This window comes from Epinephelus fuscoguttatus, linkage group LG7 (assembly GCF_011397635.1).
Source record: "Epinephelus fuscoguttatus linkage group LG7, E.fuscoguttatus.final_Chr_v1".
NCBI lineage: Eukaryota > Metazoa > Chordata > Actinopteri > Perciformes > Serranidae > Epinephelus > Epinephelus fuscoguttatus.
Window position 1 is genome coordinate 18,322,874 of NC_064758.1, and position 24,415 is coordinate 18,347,288.

At 40.2% G+C, this 24,415-nt stretch overlaps 1 protein-coding gene across 3 annotated transcripts in view; it reads left to right on the forward strand.

Annotated features, from left to right (window-relative positions):
- acot7 (acyl-CoA thioesterase 7) overlaps nucleotides 1-24,415 on the forward strand; it is an 86,306-nt gene that overhangs the window by 37,905 nt on the left and 23,986 nt on the right. For all 3 annotated transcript variants that reach the window (XM_049581967.1, XM_049581965.1, XM_049581966.1), the window contains one exon: nucleotides 18,416-18,532. In XM_049581967.1, the coding sequence (XP_049437924.1) occupies nucleotides 18,416-18,532 (117 nt within the window). The remainder of the gene's footprint in view (nucleotides 1-18,415; nucleotides 18,533-24,415) is intronic.

Consider the following 24,415-nt stretch of genomic DNA (forward strand, 5'->3'; position numbering starts at 1 on the left):
ACAGTTCTTGATAGTTTCCTCCATAAAATACCATCTCTGTATGTCTTATTAATTATTCCAGTGACAAAGCCTGACTGACAGACAGCACATTGTAATAGCAGAGCCAAGATACGACACCACATCCATCCAGAGATTTGACAATGATATCAGTGACACTAATGCAGGCTAATACAGTTATGTCGACGTAATACCATCTATTTGGTCAGGAATGATTTGATAGTTGTATAGGATCTCATTTGGTGTTGTGTGGGCATCATATTCACACCCTGTTAATCACAGTAAGACACATCCTCTCACTCACCTCTGGTGGTATCAAGGTGTGCACAGAGACTGTTGAGGTTTTGGAGGAGATTGATGAACAGTTCTCATTCAAACAACTTTCCACAGAAGTAATAGTCCCTGTGAAAAATGTTTTCAGTGTATGGATGTGGATGATCCAGGGTAAACTGAGCATGTCTGGAATCACAAGTTGCTGTTATTAAATGTGATTTTTAATAGCTCGAGGAACACAATCAGTGACTCTCATCCACATATGGTGCAGTGGCAGATATATGTCACAAACAAACATGGACAAAACTCCTCAGTGACACATGAAAAGAGTGTTTATTTTATGGGTCAGTAGAATCGTTTTATTATTATTCCAGGCTTTCTATTCCACTAAGGTTTAAAACAGAGCTTCTGACAAACTGAGAGATTGCGTACGACACTAAACACATAATAATGATTTAGCTGCGTTTTAATTGTGCAGAGTTTATTTAGAGCGATAGCTGACAGTGTGGCTGATTTTACACTCTGATTCACCACTGCAGCTCAGAATAACACGAGACACCTGAGTGATGAGAACTGGAAGTAGAAATGAAAGAAAAATAATCCACATGCTGATAATTGGCTCCTGTGATTATAAATGCAACATTTCCCTCAGATAGAATTCATCATCATTAACTACTTCTCCACTCTTTGCTAAAGTGGCAGAAACAGTCTGGCTTTACTGTGGGTTTCTATGTCACATATTCAGAGTAGTTTCACTTTTAACATTTGGAAATTATTTCGTATGTTTCTACATCTTCATATTCTGTGTAAAATCATATCATTAAAGTCTGAGTAAGAGCTGTCACAAATCATCATTCTGCATCAAAATTCCTCTAAACAGGAGCTGCTTGGTGTGCAGACTTATCTGTTTTCTACGTTGCCAGACATGTCTTTGGTCCAGCACCCACTCCATCGGACACTGGGGGGTGTGTGTGTCTTTTGTACTGTTTTTTAAGAGTATATTGCTTGCATTTCAATCTACACATTTTTGCGGTCACTTAAACAAAAGGGTCAAGGCCTGCGACTGTACAGTTAGTCCTCAGATGGTAGACACCTGTGTGCGTAATGAAAGTCTCCAACGTGCTGAGCAAAAATTGGAAAGAGTGGAAATTGTCTGAACTTCCACTGGGGTCCACAATGCCCCTTAATTCTTTCTCTTTCTTAGTTTCCTTGTCTTTGTTGCTCAGTCTTTACCGTCTGCCCACCTCACATCATTATCTAATGCTCTCTCGTCTTCTCTTTCTACTTGCTCTCCTTCTTCCTTCATGTTCCAAGGAAGCGCACCACCTGTTTCCATGGCAACAGCTGTTGATTACCACAGGTGGACACAGATGCTGTTTGATTAAAACAAATAGGCTGCAGATTTGATGTTAAAGGCACTTGAAGTTTTCTTTTTTTGCCATCTCTGCACAAATAATCATTGACAACTGGCTGACAGGAGTGATCTAATGCCAGCAGCTTATGTTGTGTTAGAGCTCTGTTTGTGTGCACATCTTTCCATGTATCTGCAGTGTGTGTGTATAGGTGTGTGCCCCTAAAGCAGTTGGTGTGCATAGATTTAATGCAGGGTGTGTGTGTGTGTGTGTGTGTGTGTGTGTGTGAGCCGCAGACTGGCTGAGCACAGGAACACATCCATCATTGTGGCTCTATATTATCTGTCCTCTGCCCTGATCTATGCTCAGTGGGTATATAAACATGTCACTGCCTGAGACAGAGGAATTCAGGGAGACAGGGATATGTCCACTGGAGCTTGTGTGATCGACCTTTGTGAGGAGTGTGAGTGCGCACGCGCGTGTGTGTGGATGGCTTCGACTACCTCTACCTCTAGCCTTCGCTCCTCCAAAACCAACATTGATTCAGAATAAAATACTGAATCAGCTGCACTGATCGAGCCTCTGGAGGAGAATCTTTAAATATGGGGACATCCAGATGAAAACCAAGCCCGTGGTATAGAGCAGACATTTGTTCTTTCCTCCCTGGTAGATTGAAATATAGAGTATTTCTTAATTGCAAAGGGAGTTACTTGTCTTGCTTGTATGGCATACAACATTGAAGCCTTAATGACCAATAACAGATCTCAGAGCATGAAACATAACACCAAATATGCTTCTGAAAACTCCCTCATATCCGTTGGGAGGACAGACCCACAAACGTCAGCATGCTTGAGGAACCAACTATTGATCAGATTGCCACCACAATCATTAAAACTGTAGGAAACTTGATCTAAAATCAAGTTTTGTCCAAACTATGTAGAGCGGGGCTGGGCAATATATCAATAATATTTCAATATCATGATAGAGGACTAGAAAAAGTCTTAGAGTTTGGATATTGTAATATCGTAGTTGGTGTTTTTTCCTGATTTTAAAGGCTGCATTATAGTAAAATGATGTCATGTCTCCATTTAGGTCCAGACCCAGACGTCATCCAGTTCAGACCTATAATCCATAAATTACCGGGGTTTTTTCAATTTTGGCAGAGCATTTTCTGTTTTAACTGCTGCAGCATTTCTAGCTTTTGCAGCACTAGTTCAGCGGCCCAGAAAATTCACAGACCACTTGCATGTGCTAAATCATGTCACTTGATGCTACTCAGCCAGTCACATCCATGCATTCTGATAAGCATTGTGACTTGAGTCAGTAGGTGAGATACACACACACACAAGAGATGAGACAAGAGGCAACAGTCATTAGTCAGAGAAAAGTAGTTTCACATGATGTAAGAAGAGAAAGGTAGACAACAAAACAAAACCAGCATGTCTCATGAACTATACGGCATCTATACATGGGATTTAATGTGCAAAGTTCATAGACTCTATGTAACAATCTACAGACATTTTAAGTTACACAAAAGCATCAAACAAAAAGATAGAAAATCACTGTAGTTCTATCTGGTTGTTGTGATTGAAGTAGAAACTCCAGGATGGTAGAGGTGTGTCTGTTATATGCAAGTCAAATTAGTGAGGAAACTTCATTGTGGTTATTGTGAAATGTGCAGCAAATCCCACACCTATACTGTGTGTTGGAGTCTGAGGAGCTTTAATGACTTGAACCAAAAACACAACAGAGCAGCCTCGCCACGTGCAAACCAGTCATTAACTGAATGAAGAGTTTGTTTACTTGTGTTAAACGCCGACATACAATCAATACGAGAGCAGCACCAACTTTAACGACCGGTACCAAATGTGTGTGTGTGTGTGTGTGCGTGTGTGTTTGTTTGCAGTATTCAACCCAGACTGAGGGAAATAGGCACAAGCTGTCAGTTTCCTCACAGTGTGAGACACTGTAGAAGACTTGAAAAGGGAAGATGAGTTTCCTTTTCTTATTAACTGTTTAAAAAGCAAACATATTGTTTTCTAACAAGTTGTATTTTTTAAAAATGTTGATGTGAATGGGAAACCAATCCATTAAACCACACGGATACTTTGTTTCCAGTCTTCATGTTATCACGCAGGGGTGCAGCTATAGACAGAGAATCCTGAACGATTAAAGGCATACAGAGCTGCGCAAAGGGCCTGGGACATGGATTATTTATTTATAGAAAGAGATTTATTTGATCATCTGTGGTCAGAGAGTCTAAAATTTGTAAAGATTACTCAGTACTACTTATTTTTTGATTACTGAAGTATATGGGTGTTTTTAGAAATGATTGAAAATTGTAAAATTACTCAATCATTAAAGCACTGTGCCTTCTTAAAATCATATTTAGTTTAATTAGTAGAATGCGTGCACCTTCGCTAAAAAGAAACCTGTGTCAACTGCCTTCTCTTTCATTAATGCTACATTTTAGGGTACTTTCATACTTTTCACACAAGTTGAAAAACGTAGGTTCATTTACCTGGTTAGCCCGGTTAGTCTAGGCTGGTGTGAAAGCTGTCGCTTGAAACAACCAAACCCAGACTGCTTGAAAAGAGTCTGGTGCAGATTTTTGTGGTGTTAAAGCAAGAAACCAACCGACCACATTTTATGATAGCAGCAATGTGATTTCAGCATGAAAAGCTAATAAATCCATCTTATTATTAAATCAATTCAAGAAGCGATCTTACATTTGACCCATATAAGGTCATGTATATTGCCCAGTTATGCTAATCAATTTGGTAACCATGGTAACACGTATGCATGTCAGTGCAGGTATCCCTGATTAAGAAGCTTTGAAACTGCTGTGCTTGTATCCGACCGTACTTTGTCAGTTCATTAAAAAGTGTGGTTCAGCGATCCCACAGTAATATACCCTAATCATTATTTTTTCCTCCTGTTAGTTCATAACGTGCGGGCGATTTGCAGTCTAATGATACTAATAGTGCTTTGTGACACCAAAGAACATTAATACACAAAGCAGAAGTATTAAAGTAAATTTGACTTCCTCATGTGGGTCCTGATGATGCAGGATGACAGTCGCCAAAATCATCTAGTTACCTGTCAGTCTGTATAACTTAATGTTTACTTCTCTTGATTTTTTCGCTTTACCTGGACCAAATGAACAGAACTACAGGTATGAGAACATCATAAGTGTCTTTTGAGGAGAATAATAATCTTGTGTTTTGCAGCAATGCAGTGATTTTACATCTCACCTTGCCCAAGTGTACTCTGTACTCTTCGGTGTGTTTAGAAGTGCAAAAGCTCACTCTCGACAACACCCATCCATCAGTGATGCTGTCAGAGGTTTAACAGACTTGAAACTTTAAACAAGAGAGGGCAGTCAATCACTGATTTGCAATTTGGTGTCAAGTTCCTCTTTAATTCCCCCCCGCAAAATATGAAGCCGTAGTTCTTGCAGCCTTGAAACGTCTCTGCAGCTCTTCTGATCAGCCCCAACAGTCTCCACCAAACAAGGTATGGTGGCCCGTATATAAGTTGAGGTTGAAACCAGGAGGTAAAATAAGGTCCAAAGAGCAGGTTGCTGTGAGTGTACAGTAGTGACTGAAGCCAATCCCAATGAGTGTATCAATATTTTATTGTTTCAGAGCTTCTCTCAACTGAATTTTGACAGCTAGACAGTAACAGCACACTTTTAGAGAGATACATTACAACTTGGAAAAGTGATGGGGAACCCATATAAGCCAGTAAACATGCTGATATTATCCAAACACAAAATGCAGCAGAGGTTTCAGTGATGAAATGAACATACCCAGTTAAAGACAGAACAGAAATACACCATGTTTATTACTATTACGAAAGCCAAGTTCTACATTTCGAAAAGTAATCTGCAGGAGCTGATGACCTTTACCATCACAGCCAGAGGTGCATTTTATCTGAAAGCCCTTTATCTGACAGAATTTCCATTACAGGAATCGCATCTCAGTGATTTTCCCAGGCCTATGGTATGTGTGCGGCTTACAGTTTAACAGTAACTATGACAGCGCTTGCTCGCAATTTTCAGAACTTAAAATCACACAGTAATTTGTTAAGGTGTTCAGTGAAGCCCACCACAGCTGGAATGGTAGAATAAACAAAAAAATATATGCAGCTTATGGGACTTTCTAAGAGGATGTGGGTGGGTTGCTGCGTGGCAGTAATGTTAACAGGAGCTGTTTCTATAGTAACAGCTCATTAGGAGGCAGTTTGAGCCGTGTGATACTATCCATGAATAAAGCACGTGTTGGGGAGGGGATGAGAAGGACAGAGAGAGACAGGGAATTGTCAGTGTGGATAAAGGCAGAGGGCAAGAACAAGAAAGAGTGGGAAGAAATAGAGACACAACGATGGAAGTTTATAGGAAGTGGTGAGAGAACATGTGAGTGGTCACACATGCTCTGCTGTCGATATCTCTTGGTCTTACACTTTCTCGTCCTTTTATCAGTGGGTGCCCAGCCCAGCGTGCTGTGTCTGAGCTGGTTCTAATTAAAAGGGCTTGGAAGTTAGTCGGCAAAGTTGATGGCGACAAGAGCTGCAAGGAAGCTCCCCTTCGTTGTTCTCATGCCTGTTGCCGATGGACAGCATTGTGCGCGAAGATTTTGGGAAAATCGTCAGAAGGAATCGAATCACAGAGGTATTCTGCCCCATGGCAAACTGGGTTGCACTAGGGACTTGGTTACTAATTGCCGTTTTTTCCCCATTTGGAGTGAGCTGTCTTTCCTCTTCACACACACCATCTCCACCTCTACCCCCCAACCCCCCGCCCCCGCCCCCCTCCCACTCTGCCTTTCGTGTTCCCACCCTACGGCAAAGGGAGAGTCATAGTGTGCCATGTCACCCTGTGAATGTGTAACGCCAGGCCCAGGGCTGTCTTGGCCTCGCTTGTCCTCATTTGCAGTCTCACATTGAGCCTCTCTTCAACCTTTTACATCGACTGTACAAGGAGAGGGTTTCTGTTTTTGCAGGAGTTGCATTAACAGTTCCACTGATGGTGGTGATTAATAAAGACAAGCATCTTTGGTACTCAAGGACAGCACAGTCCTCCACTTGATTTGGCTTGGCATTTTGGTCACAGGTTTCTTGTGCACCCGATAAATATCCAAAATAATCTCATGATTATTTTGTGAAACAAAAACAAACCAATGCTTCTTTTGGAGTAAGAATAAATGACTGTCAGTTTTCTTAATGTAGAAGTCCATGGCATAGGTCAGCAATCTGTGAAGCATCCATGATTGTGAATAAAAACCCTTTGTTAATTCCATAATAATAAAGGATTTTTACTTACAGTGTGTCATTAAGCAAACTGACAGTCATTGTTTTTTATTATTACTGAACTACTTGCCCTATCTTTAAAGAGCACCTAATATTTTACTATCATCAACATCCCAGTTTCTTGACCCTGTGCAGCACTCCCTATTTTTTCACCATTATCAGCTTCCTTTGGTGCTCTGCATGATGCAGTACAACCAGTGAAACGTGGGGGCAGTATATAAGGATGTAAGGTCAGGTCAACAGCATTGTGAACAAACGACAGCAACAATGGGAGGGATTTTGGAAAGAAAATAATAGCATGTTCTCAATTAACAACATTAATTATAACAACCTCCTCACTTTATATGTAATTTGTATGCCTCTGACAGCTGTGGTCTTGAGGGAATATCCTCAAATTTGGCACAAACGTCCACTTTGGCTCAAGGATGAACTTATTTGTTTTTGGTGGTCTTCTAGTTTAATTGTCAAGGGAGATGTCCTGATCAGGATGATTTGTCCCTGATCAGCCTTCTAGTGGATGCACTGCTTAATATTCCAGACATAGCCAAAGTATGCAGGCAAGTGCTGTTTGCATCGCAGCTGCTACTTCAAGAATGTTGTTAAAAATCCTGTATATAAGAGCTTACATAGGTAAGAGGTACCTGAAGTTGGAAGACTAGACAATTAAAAGCTTAGTTGGAACTGTAAAGGTTATGTGTGAGTAGGTGTCTTGTGCGTGCAATAAGTGGACTAGATTTATTATCAATCTAGAAAAAACTGATGGGTGGAGTTTGAAGATAAGGCTTTACATGAAGTTTTAGAAAAAAGGGACCTTGCACCTACAGTCAAAAAGTTCTTGCCATGATTTGGGTCTTGAGCCGGGAACTGCCCATTGGTTCGACAGTCCATTGGTTCGACATCCCATTGTTCTGACCATATTAAACCATATTATTGTTCCGAAGTCCGTTCCGAAATCATCATGATGCCCTGTGGTTAAGGTCTGGTTAGGTTTAGGCACAAAAACCACTTGGTTAGGGTCAAAGCTCATGGTGTGGGTTAAAATGAAAAAGAAAGTGACAAACACATAAGCCGTGAGCCTGCTCCGCCTCAAGCCAGTCGCGGCGCACCATACGCCTGCCGCGAGCCGCTCAGCACCGCGGACAGTCGGACTAATGGGATGTTGAACCAATGGGCTGTCGAACCAATGATATGGACCCCTTGAGCCGAAGCTGTAAGAGGATCTGCACACTAAAATTCAGACCACAATGCACCACATCCACATTTCTCCTTTATTTCCCCTTAAAAGGATAGTGCACCCAAAAATGAAAATTCAGCCATTATCTACTCACCCATATGCTGAGTGAGGCTCAGGTGAAGTTTTAGAGTCCTCACATCACTTGCGGAGATCCAAGGGGAGAGGGGGTAACGTTAGCAACACAACTCCACCTAATGAAGGCTTAAGGTGCCCCAGATTCAAACGTCCAAAAACACATAATTGAAATCACAAAATATCTCCACACTGCTCATCTGTAGTGATCCAAGTGTCCTGAAGGCCCGGCATAAAAAGTTGTTTTTAAAAATGTCATTTGAACTCTGTTTTTAGCCTCATTGTAGCCTGTAGCTCCTACTGCCTCTCTGTGCACCGTGGTCATGTGTGTGCGCTTGCATGCAAGACCAGTGAAAGCACGTGAACACATATGAAAACGGTGCCCATGTCTCACGGTCTCGCGCAAGTGTGCACATGGGAGTGCGGTGCACAGAGAAGCAGTTAGAGCTACAGGCTACAGTGAGGCTAAAAACAGAGTTCAAATGACGTTTTTCCAAACAACTTTTTACGTTGGGCCTTCAGGACACTTGGATCACTACGGATGAGCAGTATGGAGATATTTTGTTGTTTCAATTATGTGTTTTTGGACGTTTGAATCTGGGGCGTGGTAAGCCTCCATTGTGTTGCTACCCCCTCTCCCCTGGGATCTCCAGAAGTGTTGTGAGAACTCTAAAACTTCACCTGAGCCTCCCTGGGCATATGGGTGAGTAGATAATGACTGAACTTTAATTTTTGGGTGCACTATCCTTTTAACAGCTTAATGAAATGTTAATATTCCTCTTCGAAATGAAAGAATGCTTATGAACTATTTTAGGGAATTGTTGGAGCTTTCTCCCACAAGTGTGCGATGGGGAAAAATAAGCAACTGAAATTCCAACAATTTAGATAATGAAGACCTCTAACAGTTACTGTGCATAATTGGCTCTCAGCGCTGCCATCAGAACTAACTAGCTAAACAACAGTACTTTCAAACACCCAGACTCGCAGCTTGTAACTACTCGTTGCTACTTTTAAGCCGTGGGAAGTCTCTAAGGGAGTGTGGTAAAGTGAAGAACATGAGCAAACTGGGGTAATTATCCCCCCCACTCCCACACCCGCTCCATTTTCACAAGGCATCTGGAGAGCTGCTAACACCGGGGAGCCGGGGAACAAGACCACAGGAGCCCACTCTCACGGCTCCGCTCAGTCTCAGAAATTCACAGTCCAATCCACAAATAACCAAGTCCTCATTGCATTTCTATTCATTATTTTCTCACAAAGTTACAGAGTTTGTGTCATGTCATAAAATGATATTCTTGACTTTTCCATCTAGCCATTTAGTACATTAGCATTCACTTTATACCATAGCATGCTGAGCGGGGCTTTCTCTCCGTCCCTTGTGGTTCCTTTATTTACCCCGAATGACCTCCTGAAGATTATGTCAGTCTGATAGGAGCTCTCATGCTATTACACAGAAACAGAATAACTATAATCTCATTCTTACCATTCAATCTTTGCAAATAGAAGATCAAATAAGATGAAAACTCAAAAATGCGGGGTCACTTTGTTTCAAGGATTAATATCGTCAGAGCTTATCAGCTGATGCATGCCAGAGCTGCTATTTTGTAGCACTGCTATGAGGCAAAGACAAAGACAATGATATCTGTGTAGAAAAGGCAACAGTGATATATTGTTTAAGGCAGCTTATCTGGCTCAGTTAGATATCTGAATGCTGCTTTCAGATCTGATTTGTAATTGTTGCTGTCATGTTCCTTTATAGCAAAAAAGACTGCACAGTTATTAATCTAATAGTAGCAGCAGTACAAAAGATTATTATTTGAACAGCTTCCAGATTGGAGGGAAGATACTAATCCATGTCAGCCCTATTAGAAGTAGATGGTGGAATTCATTTGGTAGCAATAGGGAACCAGGCTTTGTGACCACGAAGAACCTCGAGATCCTCTGGCAGTAAGCAGAAATTTATGCCTATGTCCTAAAACACTAGGGATGTCCTGATCAGATCTCAAAGATCAGGATTGGGGTCAATTTTTTAACAAATCAGGATCGGAACCTTTGTTTGATTTCAGCTGTCACACAGGTGTTTACATGTGTACATTTCATATGTAGTGAATATGCTGAAACTTTATGTAGTCACAGTGCTAGGGTATGTATCTTGACTTTTTAGTTTTAAAACATGTGTTAATGTGTAGTTAGATTTAGGCACAAAAGCCACTTGGTTAGGGTTAGAAAAACATCATGTTTTAGCTTTGAATAAGCCCCATAAGCTGCAACTGAATACTACTTGCAACATGCACGACTGGACATGTCCTGACATTTTCTTGAAAAACATCCGCTTTTGTTGGTCTCAAACAGTGGTCTGTTGCCGTCTGGAGCTTGGCAGCCATCTTGCCGAGGAATCCGCCATCCTCTCCTCCTCCTAATGAGAAACTCAGCTCATAAACATATAATCTGAGCCATATTGTAGGTTTGAAACGTACAAATGTAACATATCCATGGTTTGCAGAAATTTACAATGCCAACATTTTAAACTGTTGACTGGGCTGGTTAGGAAATGTCAGTTAGGGTGCCTTTAAATTTTCTTAAAATGTTTAGATTCATTTTAGCATAGTCCAGCGTTTACATTCAGTTTCATCATCTTGTCAGGTCATGATCCATCTCCATTAAGTGTTACATGCTCAGACACAACCACTCCAGGCTTTGTATAGCAGCAGCCTGCTACGCCTTGTACCCAGGGGACTTTTTCAATCTGAGGTGAGATCCCATCAATTTTCACAACATAGCGGAGATGGATAAAAAAAGAAAAAAATCAAGATGGGTTTTTGGGAAAATGTTTCGCAATAGACTTAAAGAAGGAACTGATATGTTTGCTTGCCCACACAAACTTTAAGCCTGTCACCTTTCTGAACTGTGGCTACATCGTCAGCCTTTATCAGAGAACATTTTTAACGGTTACCCTTCCCCGATCAACAGGGCTTTAGTTAGAGTTAAAGATGATAGAGCCTTTCATGTGATGGGAAAAAAGATCTGTCACTCTCACACTGCCTGGCCCAAGTTTAACCGCATAATCACACATCATAGTCAGAGCTTGATTCAGTTTCTCAAGCATCATTTTCTATTTTGAAACAGTGTTGAAAATATACCACATTTTTCTTTTGCCTCTGACAAATGTTTAGCATGGACAGAAAAAAGAAGTGTACTTTCCATATTAAACCTCTGTACATGTCAGTATTATCAGCAAAATAAAGTGGAAGTGATGCCCTGGCCCTTTGGGACAAGAGGATGTCAAAGTAATGGCATGTTTAATTCTTAATCAACTCAGCGGGCCCACTTTTACAGTGAATGCTGCATTTGGGAGCAAGCGGCACATTCTGTTTGTACTCCCACACATTTGGCTGTCATAAATAGAGCCACACAGTGCAGATGGTAGGAGCCTTTGGGAGCCAAACCAGCCATCAGCAAGCAGACTTATTGATTTTCTGTAGCCTGAGAGATACAAAAAGCAACTCAGAGGGAACGATTGGGGCAACTGGAGTGTCTAGTGAAGGGTCTGAATATCTTTAAATGAGCATACGTTCACAAACACATGCACGTTACACACGCACACACACACTTTCTCCGACATGACAAACAGATGCCACCCTCCTCCTCACTTCTCTCATCTCTCTCCCACCCACTCCATACAAGATGTCCCACTTTCTGCTAGAAACCCACAAACAACTGTTTCCTTCGCACATGACACAAGCTGACATCGCTGTAAGTGTGGCACACACTGACAAATGCAGATGCAAATTTGTGAATTCCTCTGTGTCCACTTTGTGATGGAAATGGCTTTCAAGCCCTACTGTATCTGCAACGTTGATTTCTTGCCCACAGTGTTTTCTTGCTCTTCAAATCACTTGCAAGCTTTTAGTGCAAGAATTGGCAAAGTGCTCTGCAAATGGTTTGATGATGGATTCCTTGATGTGCTTCACATCTTAAAAGTGATACTTCACCCAAAATGCATCTTTTAAGAATCTGATACTCACGTCTTGTCAGTTTGAAAGGTGTCTGTAGTTTAATCTCTCACAAAGAACAACTTGGATTCGTTTCACTCACAATGGATTACAGTTGTGATAAGTGTTCATGGCAGATTATAAATTATCAAACAGCTATAAGATCCAGAGTACATGTTCATGAGTAAAGCTTTTAATTAGATGTAGCAACCACCATTTCAACAACCAGCATGTCTTCTTCAGATGAAGGCCATGTGTTGCATGCATAATCCAGCTCTTTGTTGTCTCTCTATACCAAGGCTACTCAACTATATCTGTCAGGGGGCCACATTTTTAGGAAGCTAAGGGCCTGGGGTCCAAACATTTTATCTGAGCTGCTATTGTCATTATGAATGTACACTTGACCGAACATACCACCGCATTTACAAAATGTTTATTTCACTACATTGCAGTTTACATTAACTATTTTTACATTTTTACAACCTCTACATGCAGTCTCTCTTGTCCTCTCTTCTGTGTAAACAGCCTTCACTTTCACTAAATGGTTGTCACATGACTATTGGTCTCAGCTAAGTCATTCATGGCTCAGCAGTCGCACTGAGGAGCGCAAAACTTTTAAATGAATAAAGTCATTTTCAAGAAATAACACTATGTTAAGCTCAGACTTAGTTATTTTTCTTGACAGAATTGTTAGTCTCACAAGATGCATTTAATTACCATCAGAAATTCCAAAATCCAAAGATAATTTCTGTTTGTAAGAGTTTCTAGCTATGATAAATTATGTAATTTTGGTGATTTTTTTTCAAAGAAAACATGCCTTTCAAACCCGCTGGCAGGTTGTGGGGTTCAGAGACAACTAGTCCAAGTGCACAGGAGCACTCTCTGCTGGCTCGAAGTATTTGGGTCCATGTCATTGGTTCTACAGCCCATTGGTTTGACATCTCATTAGTCCGACTGTCCGCGGTGCTGAACGGCTCGCGGCGGGCGTATGGTGCGCCGCGACCGGCTTGAGGCAAAGCAGGGTCACGGTTTATGTGTTTGTCACTTTCTTTTTCATTTTAACCCACACCATGATCTTTTCCTGACCCTAACCAAGTGGTTTTTGTGCCTAAACCTAACCAGACCTTAACCACAGGGCATCATGATGATTTCGGAACGGACTTCGGAACAATGAGTTTAATATGGTCGGGAAGAATGGGATGTCGAACCAATGGGCAGTTCCCGAAGTATTTATTGTGACAGAATGTTTTTTATTTGTGTTCAGATTTCATATTTTAGTTATTCGTAAAGAGAACTGATAAGAGGCTGGAAATGGCCCACGGGCCGCCCGTTGAATTGGCCTGGTCTACACGCTCATTGGGCCTCATGCAGGAAGCGATATATGAACAAAAGTCCATATATTTGTAAATATCTGCGATTCATTCTTATTTTGTAAGTACTTGGATTCGCCAGTGTTTTCTGTTTTGATTTTTTCCGTAGGAAAGAAATTTAAAACATGATGAGAATGTGTGTTGGTTTTGTAGAGGGTTAAGGTGTGGATGGGCTGGGTTAGTAAGGGCATGTAATATTACTCTTGCAGTAGTTTCTTTTTCATGTTGTTATTAGCCTATTATTCCCTTTTGTGTGTTGACAATCAAACAATGACCATTTATGAGCCCTCCTGTTGGGTTATTGTAACTTAATTGTTTACCCAATAAAAATTTGATCACAAAAAAAAAGATGAGAAAGGTAAGAAAAAAAACGTCTCATATCCACAGTCCACAGACTGTTTATCTAACTCAAGAAAACACAAGTTTAAGGTTGAGGAACATAAAAAGAAAACACACTGCATGAATGTCATGTAAATAAATTTAGATTATTATATGTTTACTTGTGAGACTGCAGCCCCCTCCTATCCTCCTTCAGTTATCACCATGGAGCGCATGGCTTGGACAATGCAGGCTTTTTTGCTTCCATTTTCATGTCAGACCGCTTCTTTTATTTCAGTCACTGTGCGTTCTCCCTTTGCTGTGTTTTTGATTCTTCTGTAATGTCAGTACTGACGCACTGCAAAATCACACTTACTTTGTTTAACTTAATTTAACAATATATTGATTTCACTACCGCTGAAGTTCCTCTACTTCCAGCCTTTTTTGGTGGCATCTCTTCAATTCATGCGCATGTGGCAGAGTATTTGCACAAGGCACAACACCTGCCCTCATATAGTGTTTTAGGAGGTGCTACCTATGCTAAAAACAATTGGCCATGCACCACCAATGTATGATTAAGTGGGACTCATCATTCAGCACACCTGGGTAAGAGCAGAGTTGGATGGTTAAGAACATTTGGTGCATCTGGAGTTGACAGCTCTTATTTTTTTTCTTAACAGAAAATAAAGAGAAAATAGAGGAATGTATTGTTTGCTGCATGAGGTCCAATATGTTCCAAATACTTTTTGTCAAGTTATGGCTAAACATATCGGTCAAACACAATAAACAAGCCTCTAACTCTGACACTTAAAGGTACATCAAAACATCCACAGTTTGGCAGCAGGATGTTTCATGATGCTGCTTTTCTTTAACTTTAGCCTTTTGCCCATTAATTAACTGCACTCTGTAAAAAGCTACTTACATAAAAATGTGGAAAAAACTCAGGAGGTATATACTGTTAATTCAGGCTCAAACAGTTCTGTTTTGAATTGGGCTAGCAAGCGTTAACAACTATCACGCTGTTTCTTATTAAGACCACTTGTGTTTTGTAGGGCTGGAAAAACACAAAATGATTTAATTATTTTTCATAACGAAACTTTGACTCTGAACTTAATGTAAAGTAAGAAATCTTTAATACTGTATTTGCCACAAGATTTCTTTATCTACAAATTCTAAGTGTGTTATTTTAAAGTATACTGCTTGTCCCTTCCAAAAATTGAGCACTTAGTATCTAGCATCCCAAGCTAGAGAAGAGGACAAAATAATTAATTGGTCAGTGTTCCCCAAAATGATCCATGTGATTGTTCCAAAAATACCTTTTATGAGTATTTGTGACCTGCCACCTGCCACTGGTAAAGTTTAAGCAACCAAAACTACTTGGTTAGGGTAAGGAAGAGATTATCTTCATGGTTAAACTCGCAAACCAAAACATTACTCCAGTGAGACACACTGGGAGGCATGCTACAGTAAGCTAGCTTGTTGCAAATGGTTAGTAACGCCATTACCAGACCAGGAATAGAAGATGAACTAAGGTCTCTTGACAGGGTTGGGTTTGGAGCCACTTCAGTGTTGCTGTACATTATTAGGGCGATGGCGAGAGAGAGTGTTGGATATAAACACACTGAGCCAAAGCACAAGCCACCGTGCAGCTACAGACACTCATCAGAGTCTGTAACACAGTAACATAGGTGAACCCTGAGCCGAAGCACGGGCCACCGCACAGCTACAGACTTACTTTAGCACCTAAGCCAGTGGAACACATAGTCTCTGGTTCCACAGCACACACACACACCCCTGGAACCAGGGCACTATAGCCTCTTCTTCAGCAGCCAGTATTATCACGAAGCACACACCCACAGCTGTGAGTAGTGACTGCTGGCAGGCTGGGTAGCCGATTTGGACAGAAAGTTTGAAAGGTACTTTAGTGACGGCTGTCTAGGTGGTGGTTTTATGATTGTGGTATTTAACAGACATGTTTAATCATATCTTTATTACATTGAAAGAGCCAAGAGAGCTTGTGGGACAAAGCAAACTTGCTGCAATACACAGTGGGCAATAGAAACAACACTGTTAGTATGCGCTTTAATGTCAGTAGTAATGTCGTTTTTATTTAATAGGTAGGGGTTATGCTAATGATGGCTCCAGTACGTCATTGAGCATGCTTGTTGAAAAAATCCTGGACACAGAAGACACGAAATCATTTGCCTGGATTTTAACAAGCCAAATTATGTTAGTATTCATACATTTAAAAATGGTAAAGTCAAGGAACTTAATCTGGCATTTCTAGTTTTTGCTGTAGTGAAAACGTACCGAGGCGTGACAGCACTGTGTTATATTGAACCGAACCGTGAATTTTTTTAGCCGTCTTTAGTCACAACTGCGAGAGGTTACTTTTAAAGAAATACTGACAAAGGTCATTTTAAACATAATAAACATAATAAATAACCGGACTATTCTGCATGTTTACTGTATGTTAACAGTGGACCAACAGGACCATCAGTTTAGACTAATTTAAAGAAATGAACTAAAATTATTGACATTAACATGATTGTAACCCAGATAATAGGCGGCTTATTGGACATTAATAACATTTGTCAGCTGAATGTCAGCTAGCTGAAAGTCTGTTGAAACACTTCTTGTTGGCAGTCAGCACACACACCATCAACAGTGGACTAATGAGTCTAGATGAAAAGCTAATGTTGAGGAAATGGCAAGGAGACTCATTTATAATTTAGCTTCAGGTGGATAATTTTCTAATTGCATCAGGAAACCCATTAGCTTTTACATCAGACAGTCTTATCTCAGAGAAATGGTGTCTCAAACACAAGCGAGAATCCTTCTGACTCAATGACTGCTTTTACTAGGGTTGGGCAGCACAAGCAAAAACACTATTCGAAAATCATGGCAACTATTCGACGATTTTTCGATAATCGCACGCCCCCCCCCTCCCGGAGCCACGCACACAGAGATCCATTCATCATTACGGCCGGGCTCCACCGGCTGCAAAGCGTCATACCAGCGTAGCGTCACAGCGTATTCATTTGGGCTCCACTGACTGCATACGGAAGCGACACGTAGAGACGCTAGCGGGGTTGTTTACTGTTTGCCAAGCCGAGAGGCTGCATGTAGGCTGCATGAAATGTTAAAGCATTTTCCACCTAAGTTATTACATATATTTGAGTTATCTACAAGTTTACTGTACTGTTTGTCATCTACTCGCTTTCAAATGTCCGCCACGGACATTTACACAATGTCACGGATAAACATGGGTAAATGCATGAAAAAATCACATATCACCTCTGATAATGGTTTATTCATTTAAAAACACATTGTGCTTGTTTAGCACACTATTTCATGTAGTTTTTATCTGCTGGAGGATCGCGTAGGGGAGCGTAGCGCAACAAAAATAGAAGAGCCGCGTAAAATAGAAAGTTGTCATGCGACAGACGGGGGTTGCTGGTGGAGCCGCTGTAAATGATTAACAGGGGGCGAGCTGCTATGGGACTCGCACTGCAGACGTGTTGCTTGTTGTAGACTTGTGATACACAAGCTTTGCCTCACAGAGTTTGCACTGCGCCTCATTTTCGTTTATTTTCTCGAAGTCGTTCCACACGGAACTTTTTCATGACTGTAGTAGTCTCTGCATGTTTCTCCTGTTTGTAGAAGAGCATCAAACTAGCTGGTAGCCCATCTCACACCGCTGTAGCAATTCTATACTGCCCTCGTGTGGTTAGGAGCTGAATTGCATGTCAAATAAAGGGGGGAAATAAGACGGCGAATAGTAATAGTCGCATTAAAAAATCGATTTTTCAAAATAAAACGACTATTCGAAAATTCGAAAATCGTGACCCATCCCTAGCTTTTACCCTAAATGGCCTGTTGGATTTAAAGAGAGGACGAGTGCGATGTTTCACCGGTGATAAGTTCCTGTTCAAATGTTGGAAGTTGCAGTAGTGCACAGTCATAGTTTAAGCACAGTGTTTGGTCTTGAACTTGGAAACAGCAAAAATCTCAACTCAAAGGCCCCTTACTATCTACTATCTGGGGCTTTCAACTGTAATATTATTTATGACATTAAATACAACTCATTTTCATCTATAGTCCCTCAACTGATTGGGTTCCCTCAGTGTCATGGACCTGTATTTTCATGGAAATGTTCAGGTTTTTCACTAATAATTTGATAACTGTTGATATAATAAAGTTTTACTGAGAAGGGGAGAGAAACTTCCATTGAAACAGTTCTTCCTATAATAGGGCTTCTTTTGCAGTTATCAGTAAAACAAACAAATCAATTAAAATACCCCAGGTTATTTTTTATTTATGTAGTTAATGTACAGGACAGACTTTGGGTCAATTTAATATTTTTATAAGTAGTCACAGAAATGTTACTTGTTTTGTACAATGGTGAGAGCACAGAAGAAAATATTGATTAATCTTCCACCATGGATCCATTGTTTATCTTACAAAGGTCAAACTGTGTTTGTTTGTCTGGAACAGGTGTGACCATGAAGCTGATGGATGAGGTCGCCGGCATTGTAGCGGCTCGGCACTGCAACACCAACATTGTCACTGCCTCTGTGGATGCAATCAACTTCCATCGCAAGATCCACAAAGGTGAGGATGACACCGAGAATAAACTCAGAGTGTTAAGTCAGTGATACATGAAAATATCCAGAAGTTAAGACTTGGGCAGTATCACGGTGTTATGGTACAATGGGATGTCATTTGTTTGGGATGTCATATCATTTTAAGCACTGCACACCACTGCTGTCACATACTGTATACCCTGGTGGAATTCTAAGAAAGGTATTAAAAAAACATACGCCACCCCAGCCTAATATGTACAGTACCTCTCCACAGCATGCACTGCTGTGCTGGCAGTGGACTGCAGAAAGTTTCATGATGCTGCTTTTCTTAAACTTTTTCCTCCCCCTCATTAATGAACTGCACTGTCTAAAAAGCAAATTATATTATAATGTGGAGTCCAGTGTGGAGTCTAATCCAGAGTCTATAAATTCAGCTTTAGACAGTGTTGTTTTAAATTGTGACTAGCCAACTGTCACGCTGTTGCTAATCAAGGCCAGTGGTGTTTTGTAAGGCGGCGGCTATATCTGGAAAAACACACCATTGTTATGATTTAACAATTTTCCATTACCAAGCTCTGTCTTTGAACTGCTCACTGTTTAAAGTGAGAAATCATTTGTACTCTGTTTTCCACAATGCTCCTCAGTCTGTGAGGACTCTAAGCCTCTTATGTTAAAGTTCATTCAAGGATTTTAACATCACCATTATCCACTTAGCCTCTGACATCTTAATGGGAAAAAGAGTGTCCACTCACAAAAGTGGAAGCATGTATTCTTGCTTTTTCATTCCGAAAATGTTGTATTTCTATCACTGCCGATTGAAGCTGGAGCCATGACAGTGATTGTAACCTTCCCCATGACATTCAAAAACCAGGTCTTGGCAAGTGTTAGTGGTTTTTTTTGTGCAGAGGGAGAGGGGACCGCTATATGCTAGCTAGCTAATTCTTGTGTCATTTAGGCTCTGATAAACAGTGAGACAGGGGCACCAGGGGATATTGGAAACACTTGGTTACTGTATGAAATGAAATGTTAATGTTTTACTGCTGAATTGCACACAACAGAAAAAGTTTTGATGAATACGTATGCCTTGAGTAAGTTAGACTGAAATGGTTTTAAAATAAAGATATATATGATAATGATATTAAATACTGTCACCGAGAGGAGATTTTAAAGGGCAAATATTATTTTGACAGTGAGATTGTGGACTAAAAAACTTCATTAATTATAAAAATATTGTTACTACAGTTTTCTCATTCATCTTGTTCATCAGTCTTTTTATGGAATCTAAATATGTCAAAAGTGGCTGAAAGCAGCCTCTTCAAAGTGGTGTACAGTAGTGTGTTACATTTATGGTTTTCAGTCTTTCTCGGCTCAGTGTCTGTTTCATCTGTTCATGTGCTGGAGATGATGTGATCCAGACATCCAGTGCTAACATTCAGATGTTATGATTATGGAGGATATGATTTTAACAATGGACCAGCTAAGTCTTTCCTCAGTGTTGAATTATGAAGTGGAAAGAACATTTTATACTTCACAGCTCAGCAAAAGTATACCAGGTCAGCTGTAGGTTTATGCCATTTACAGTACATGTATTTTCAAATACAGGTAACTTTATTCAAGCAGGATAATTCACTCAACCCAAAAGTGGGTTTTCAAGGAGGCCTGAGTGAAGAATGAGTAGCTGTGAAGAATGTGAGGGATGGGGTGTTTAAAACATTTACAACACACCTTTCTGGGTTTCAGGACCAGACAGCTGAACAGTACAGATTGGTTGAGATCCATGTCCACAGCTTTTCAGCTGCTTCTAGTCGCTCCAGTTGCTGCCTCTGTCTGTCCTCTGAGTTTAGGTGGTGGTGACATGATTTCCCCTGGCTTCCACAGTGACTTAGGTGTTATGTCACCAGTAGATTTCCCATTTTGCTGAAGGTGGTCAGACAAAAACCACAGGAGATGGGCTTAGGAAAAGAAAGGTCAAGGATCAAAACAAAAAAAGACACCCAAAACCGACTGCCATTGTAAGCTGCACCTGATCACGTGTTTTTATTTTCATTATTTAGCCAGCTAAATGTGGATGTTATGACATCACTTTGAACTATTTTCAGCACATCTGTAGTCAAGGTTAAAGTCAAACATGTTAAAGGATCCAAATGAGAAACATCAGGCTTTGTTGTGTTTCAGTCTCTCACAGTTAAAGAGCAGAAAGATCTGTTTCGTCATTTGGCACTAACATTTAACAATCACACACGGAGGAATGAATTAAAGCAGCTAGAATGTTAAAAAAAAATTGTCCACTAACAGCAGCAGTTTTAATGTTATCATGAGCCTAATAAAGGATTAATTATTTGGTCCAGTATCAGGCCTTTTAGGCAGGAGTCTCTCACAGGGCGGGCACTGCCACATTACCTACTATATACCAGTTGGATATTTGAGACTACAGATGTCAAAGTTAAGGGTATATGGTTTGGTTGGGGTTTGCTAATGCCAGCTAAGACAGTATGACCAGCCTGGGAAGCCACAGTCAGGGCAAAAAACCCAAATCATATGATTTCTCCATTGATATGTAAAAGCCATCTGGATTCAAGGAGACCAGGCAGACTAATGATTCGAGGCACTGTAAGAAAAACTGCAGAAAGGCAAAGGCAGATTGTTTTAAAGCACAATTTAAATGCTTTCAAAAGTAATAAATATGAAATAAGATTTCAGAAATCACCTTAAGAGTAGTCAATCGAAATTATATAAATATATAATTTAGCTATATATTATGGTGTTGGGTGGCCCGCTGACCAGTAAATGAAAATGGATTATTTATTTTTTTCTATTTTGAATGTTAGTAAGGTGCTATGGTGCATTAAAAGCATCAAATAGAGCTTGATAAATCAAATTATATAAATTATAAATTTAATGGAATAAATGGAATCCTATCACTTTGCAAAAGTGGCCACGGGCAAAGCAAAAGTAAGTTGAGTTTCCCTGGTCTAAAGCATATGCCATACAAACTGAAGCTAGAGGAACACACACACCAGCAGAGACATGACAAAAATGAAAAAAAGAAAAGAACATTAAATACAGCGAAAAGGGAAGTTAAGACCCAGGACATTAAACAGACAGAGGTCTGTTGCTGAACATGGCTTATGTGGAGGATGCTTGGAGGATTTGTTTATACATTTCAGGAGGTCCTGCTGTGTTTAGCCTGAAAAGTGCACTCAACTAATTTCACAGATTTACAGTGTTGTGGGGTCCAGCAGCAGAAATATCCCTATAGAGCAGGGCATGTTCACAATGTAAACAGTTATTAACAACAATCATTAAAAACACAGAAGACCTGAATTTAAACAACATAAAAAGAGTTTGAGAGAGAATGAAGCAACTTAAAGTGTCTTCATTTACAGGGTCAGAAATCAATAAAGATCCCAGATAAAGGGATTGGTTTACCACCACGATCTATATTTTATCTGCCATGCTGTGTGACAAAGCTGCACAATATATTTTTTTATAAACTTGATTCAGTGAGAGTAAAACAACCTTTGGTTTGATGCATTATCAACGCAAAAGCAGAACAAATCCAAAATGTCCTTGATTCAGGGCCATTTGAACAAAAAAAGTAAACAGATGATTGTGGAGCAAATCGTTGAATGTGATGTGATTGAAAGGTCAGTGTGAAGCATCACGTTGTGGCTCTATGCCAGCAGTAATACTTAGAGAAGTTAACTGAGGTTAATTGATTGATTGATTAATTAAGTGACACATTTAAAAACACTTTAGAAAGTCATTACATTTCCATTTAAGACTATCATTAAAAATTATCTAATGAGCATTAAATTAAGCAAGTATTATTTAATGATTGTGTTGTATTTCTTTTCATTCCATTTACTTGTGTGTCCTATCACATTCTATCTTACACCTCATTTGTCAGTTAATTTACAGTGAAGACAGTGAAGGTTTTCCTGGATTGTGTCTTTTGTGTTGGCTGTATATGATTATCTTGCCTGCAGCACTTTTGTTTTGCGTGTTTTGAGATGAAATGCTCGACTAAACGTAGCCAAAAGAGCCACGGCTGTGTGAGATCTAAAGCATCAGTGTCACACTGAAATGACATCTATGTTGAGTGGATTGATTTTCCTTTGCAAAGAAGTGTGAATAGTTAACCTGAGTGTCTTAACTGCAGCCTGAGTGGAGCTGAGACACTACGTTGAGTCTTTTAAACATTAGAAAATGGCTGCACTCATGTCACAGCTTGTGAGTCACTTGTTTCTTTCTGTTTTTTTTCTTGTTCCACGCCTACACAGAAAAGCGTTTCATTTTCCACCCTAACCACAGACTTTGCAAAAAGTAAAACAAACTGCAGTGTCACTCTGAACAATAATGTGTATTATTTGGCACTGAGAAAATAAGGCGGTGAGGTGCTGGCCATTGATGTATCACATGAGTGATCAGTCAGTGTGCTTCTCCCATCATCCATTACAGCAAAATGCCCAGAGGTACAAAGAATGAGAAGAAAGGCATAAAACTTCAAAAGGTGAATGTTGGATTAAAGGAGATTTCAGGGTGAGAGAAGAGAGTGCTAAAGGTGAGAGAGATAGTGTGAGAGACATAAAGGGAATGGTGTTGCATAATAAATACTCACAATGAGGCTCTTGTTCATTGACTTTAAATTAATTTAATTGGTCCTGCATGCTTTTTACAATCTGTGCTTTTCTTGTGCATTACAGACAGGAGACTTTAAAGGGATAGTTTGGATTTTTTGAAGTGGGGTTGTATGAGGTACTTAGAGTACTACCTACAGTAGATGGTAGTTGGCACACCCTAGATTGAAAGGCAAACAAGAGTGCCGCCATGGAAACTAAGCGATGTACTGCTGTGGACATGGGCAGCAGCAAAATGTATTTTAGCCACCCAAAACAATCTATCAGTTTAAGTTTATTTACATCCACTAAAAGTGCTCGTTTTGCCACAAATGAGCTCAGATTATTTTTTATAAATGTCTGACAACATTATGGAAAGGATCCTTACAGAGGTCAAACTTTTTGTTAAAGAGTAAGATCCTTTCTGTTTATCTAGAAACTACCCAGAAATCACTATAACCCACCAGACTCCATTTAAAAATAAACTTTAATATTAGCATGTATAGAGCCAGATTATTTCAGTCCCTCCAGGATGTTGCGATGTTGCTATTGCAACGGTTAATGCAATTCAGCCAATCCCCATGAATTCTGTGCGACCTTGCAATTTTGTCCAATCACAGCAACTGTACCTCAAATTTGACTGTTTAAAATGGGTAAAATCTCATTTTATTGTGGAGCTGTTTACAGAATTTTAGTTGGCTCTCTCCTCTGTCAGTTTATCGCGAGACCAGAGCTTTGTGCCTGGGACAGAGCCTTACACTCACAGTGACATGGCTAACTGTTAGCATCACATGGCTAACATTACCTAATGGTTATCAACAGGTTTAACAACAGAGTCCAGCCGATTTGGTGTCCGTGTGAGATTAACATCTCAGCGTTAGATGTTAACTGCTGCTTGTAGGGCTTTGGCCCAAGTGGCAAAATATAACAATATGGGATGACATCATGTTGTACTGTGGTAGCTGTTGGTAACTGGGCAGAGAGAGCAGGAGTCCAGTGGGTTTGGCTACAGCAATTTTGGTGCCATTTCTGGTTGAACAAAAGGATCTTACTCTTTACCAGAAAGGTCTGTCTCTATAGGGATCCTTTCCATAATGTTGCAGGCAATCTGAGCATGTCAGTGGCAAAAACAAGCACTTTTAGTAGATGTAAATTAAGGTTGCAAACCTTCCTTTTGTGGTCATATTGCAGTCTGTATCATGGCTGCCAGTATACAGATCTATCAGGCACTATACAGATCTTGCACAGTGAAAACAGAGGCCGAAAAACTGAGATCAAATCGTAAAACTGGG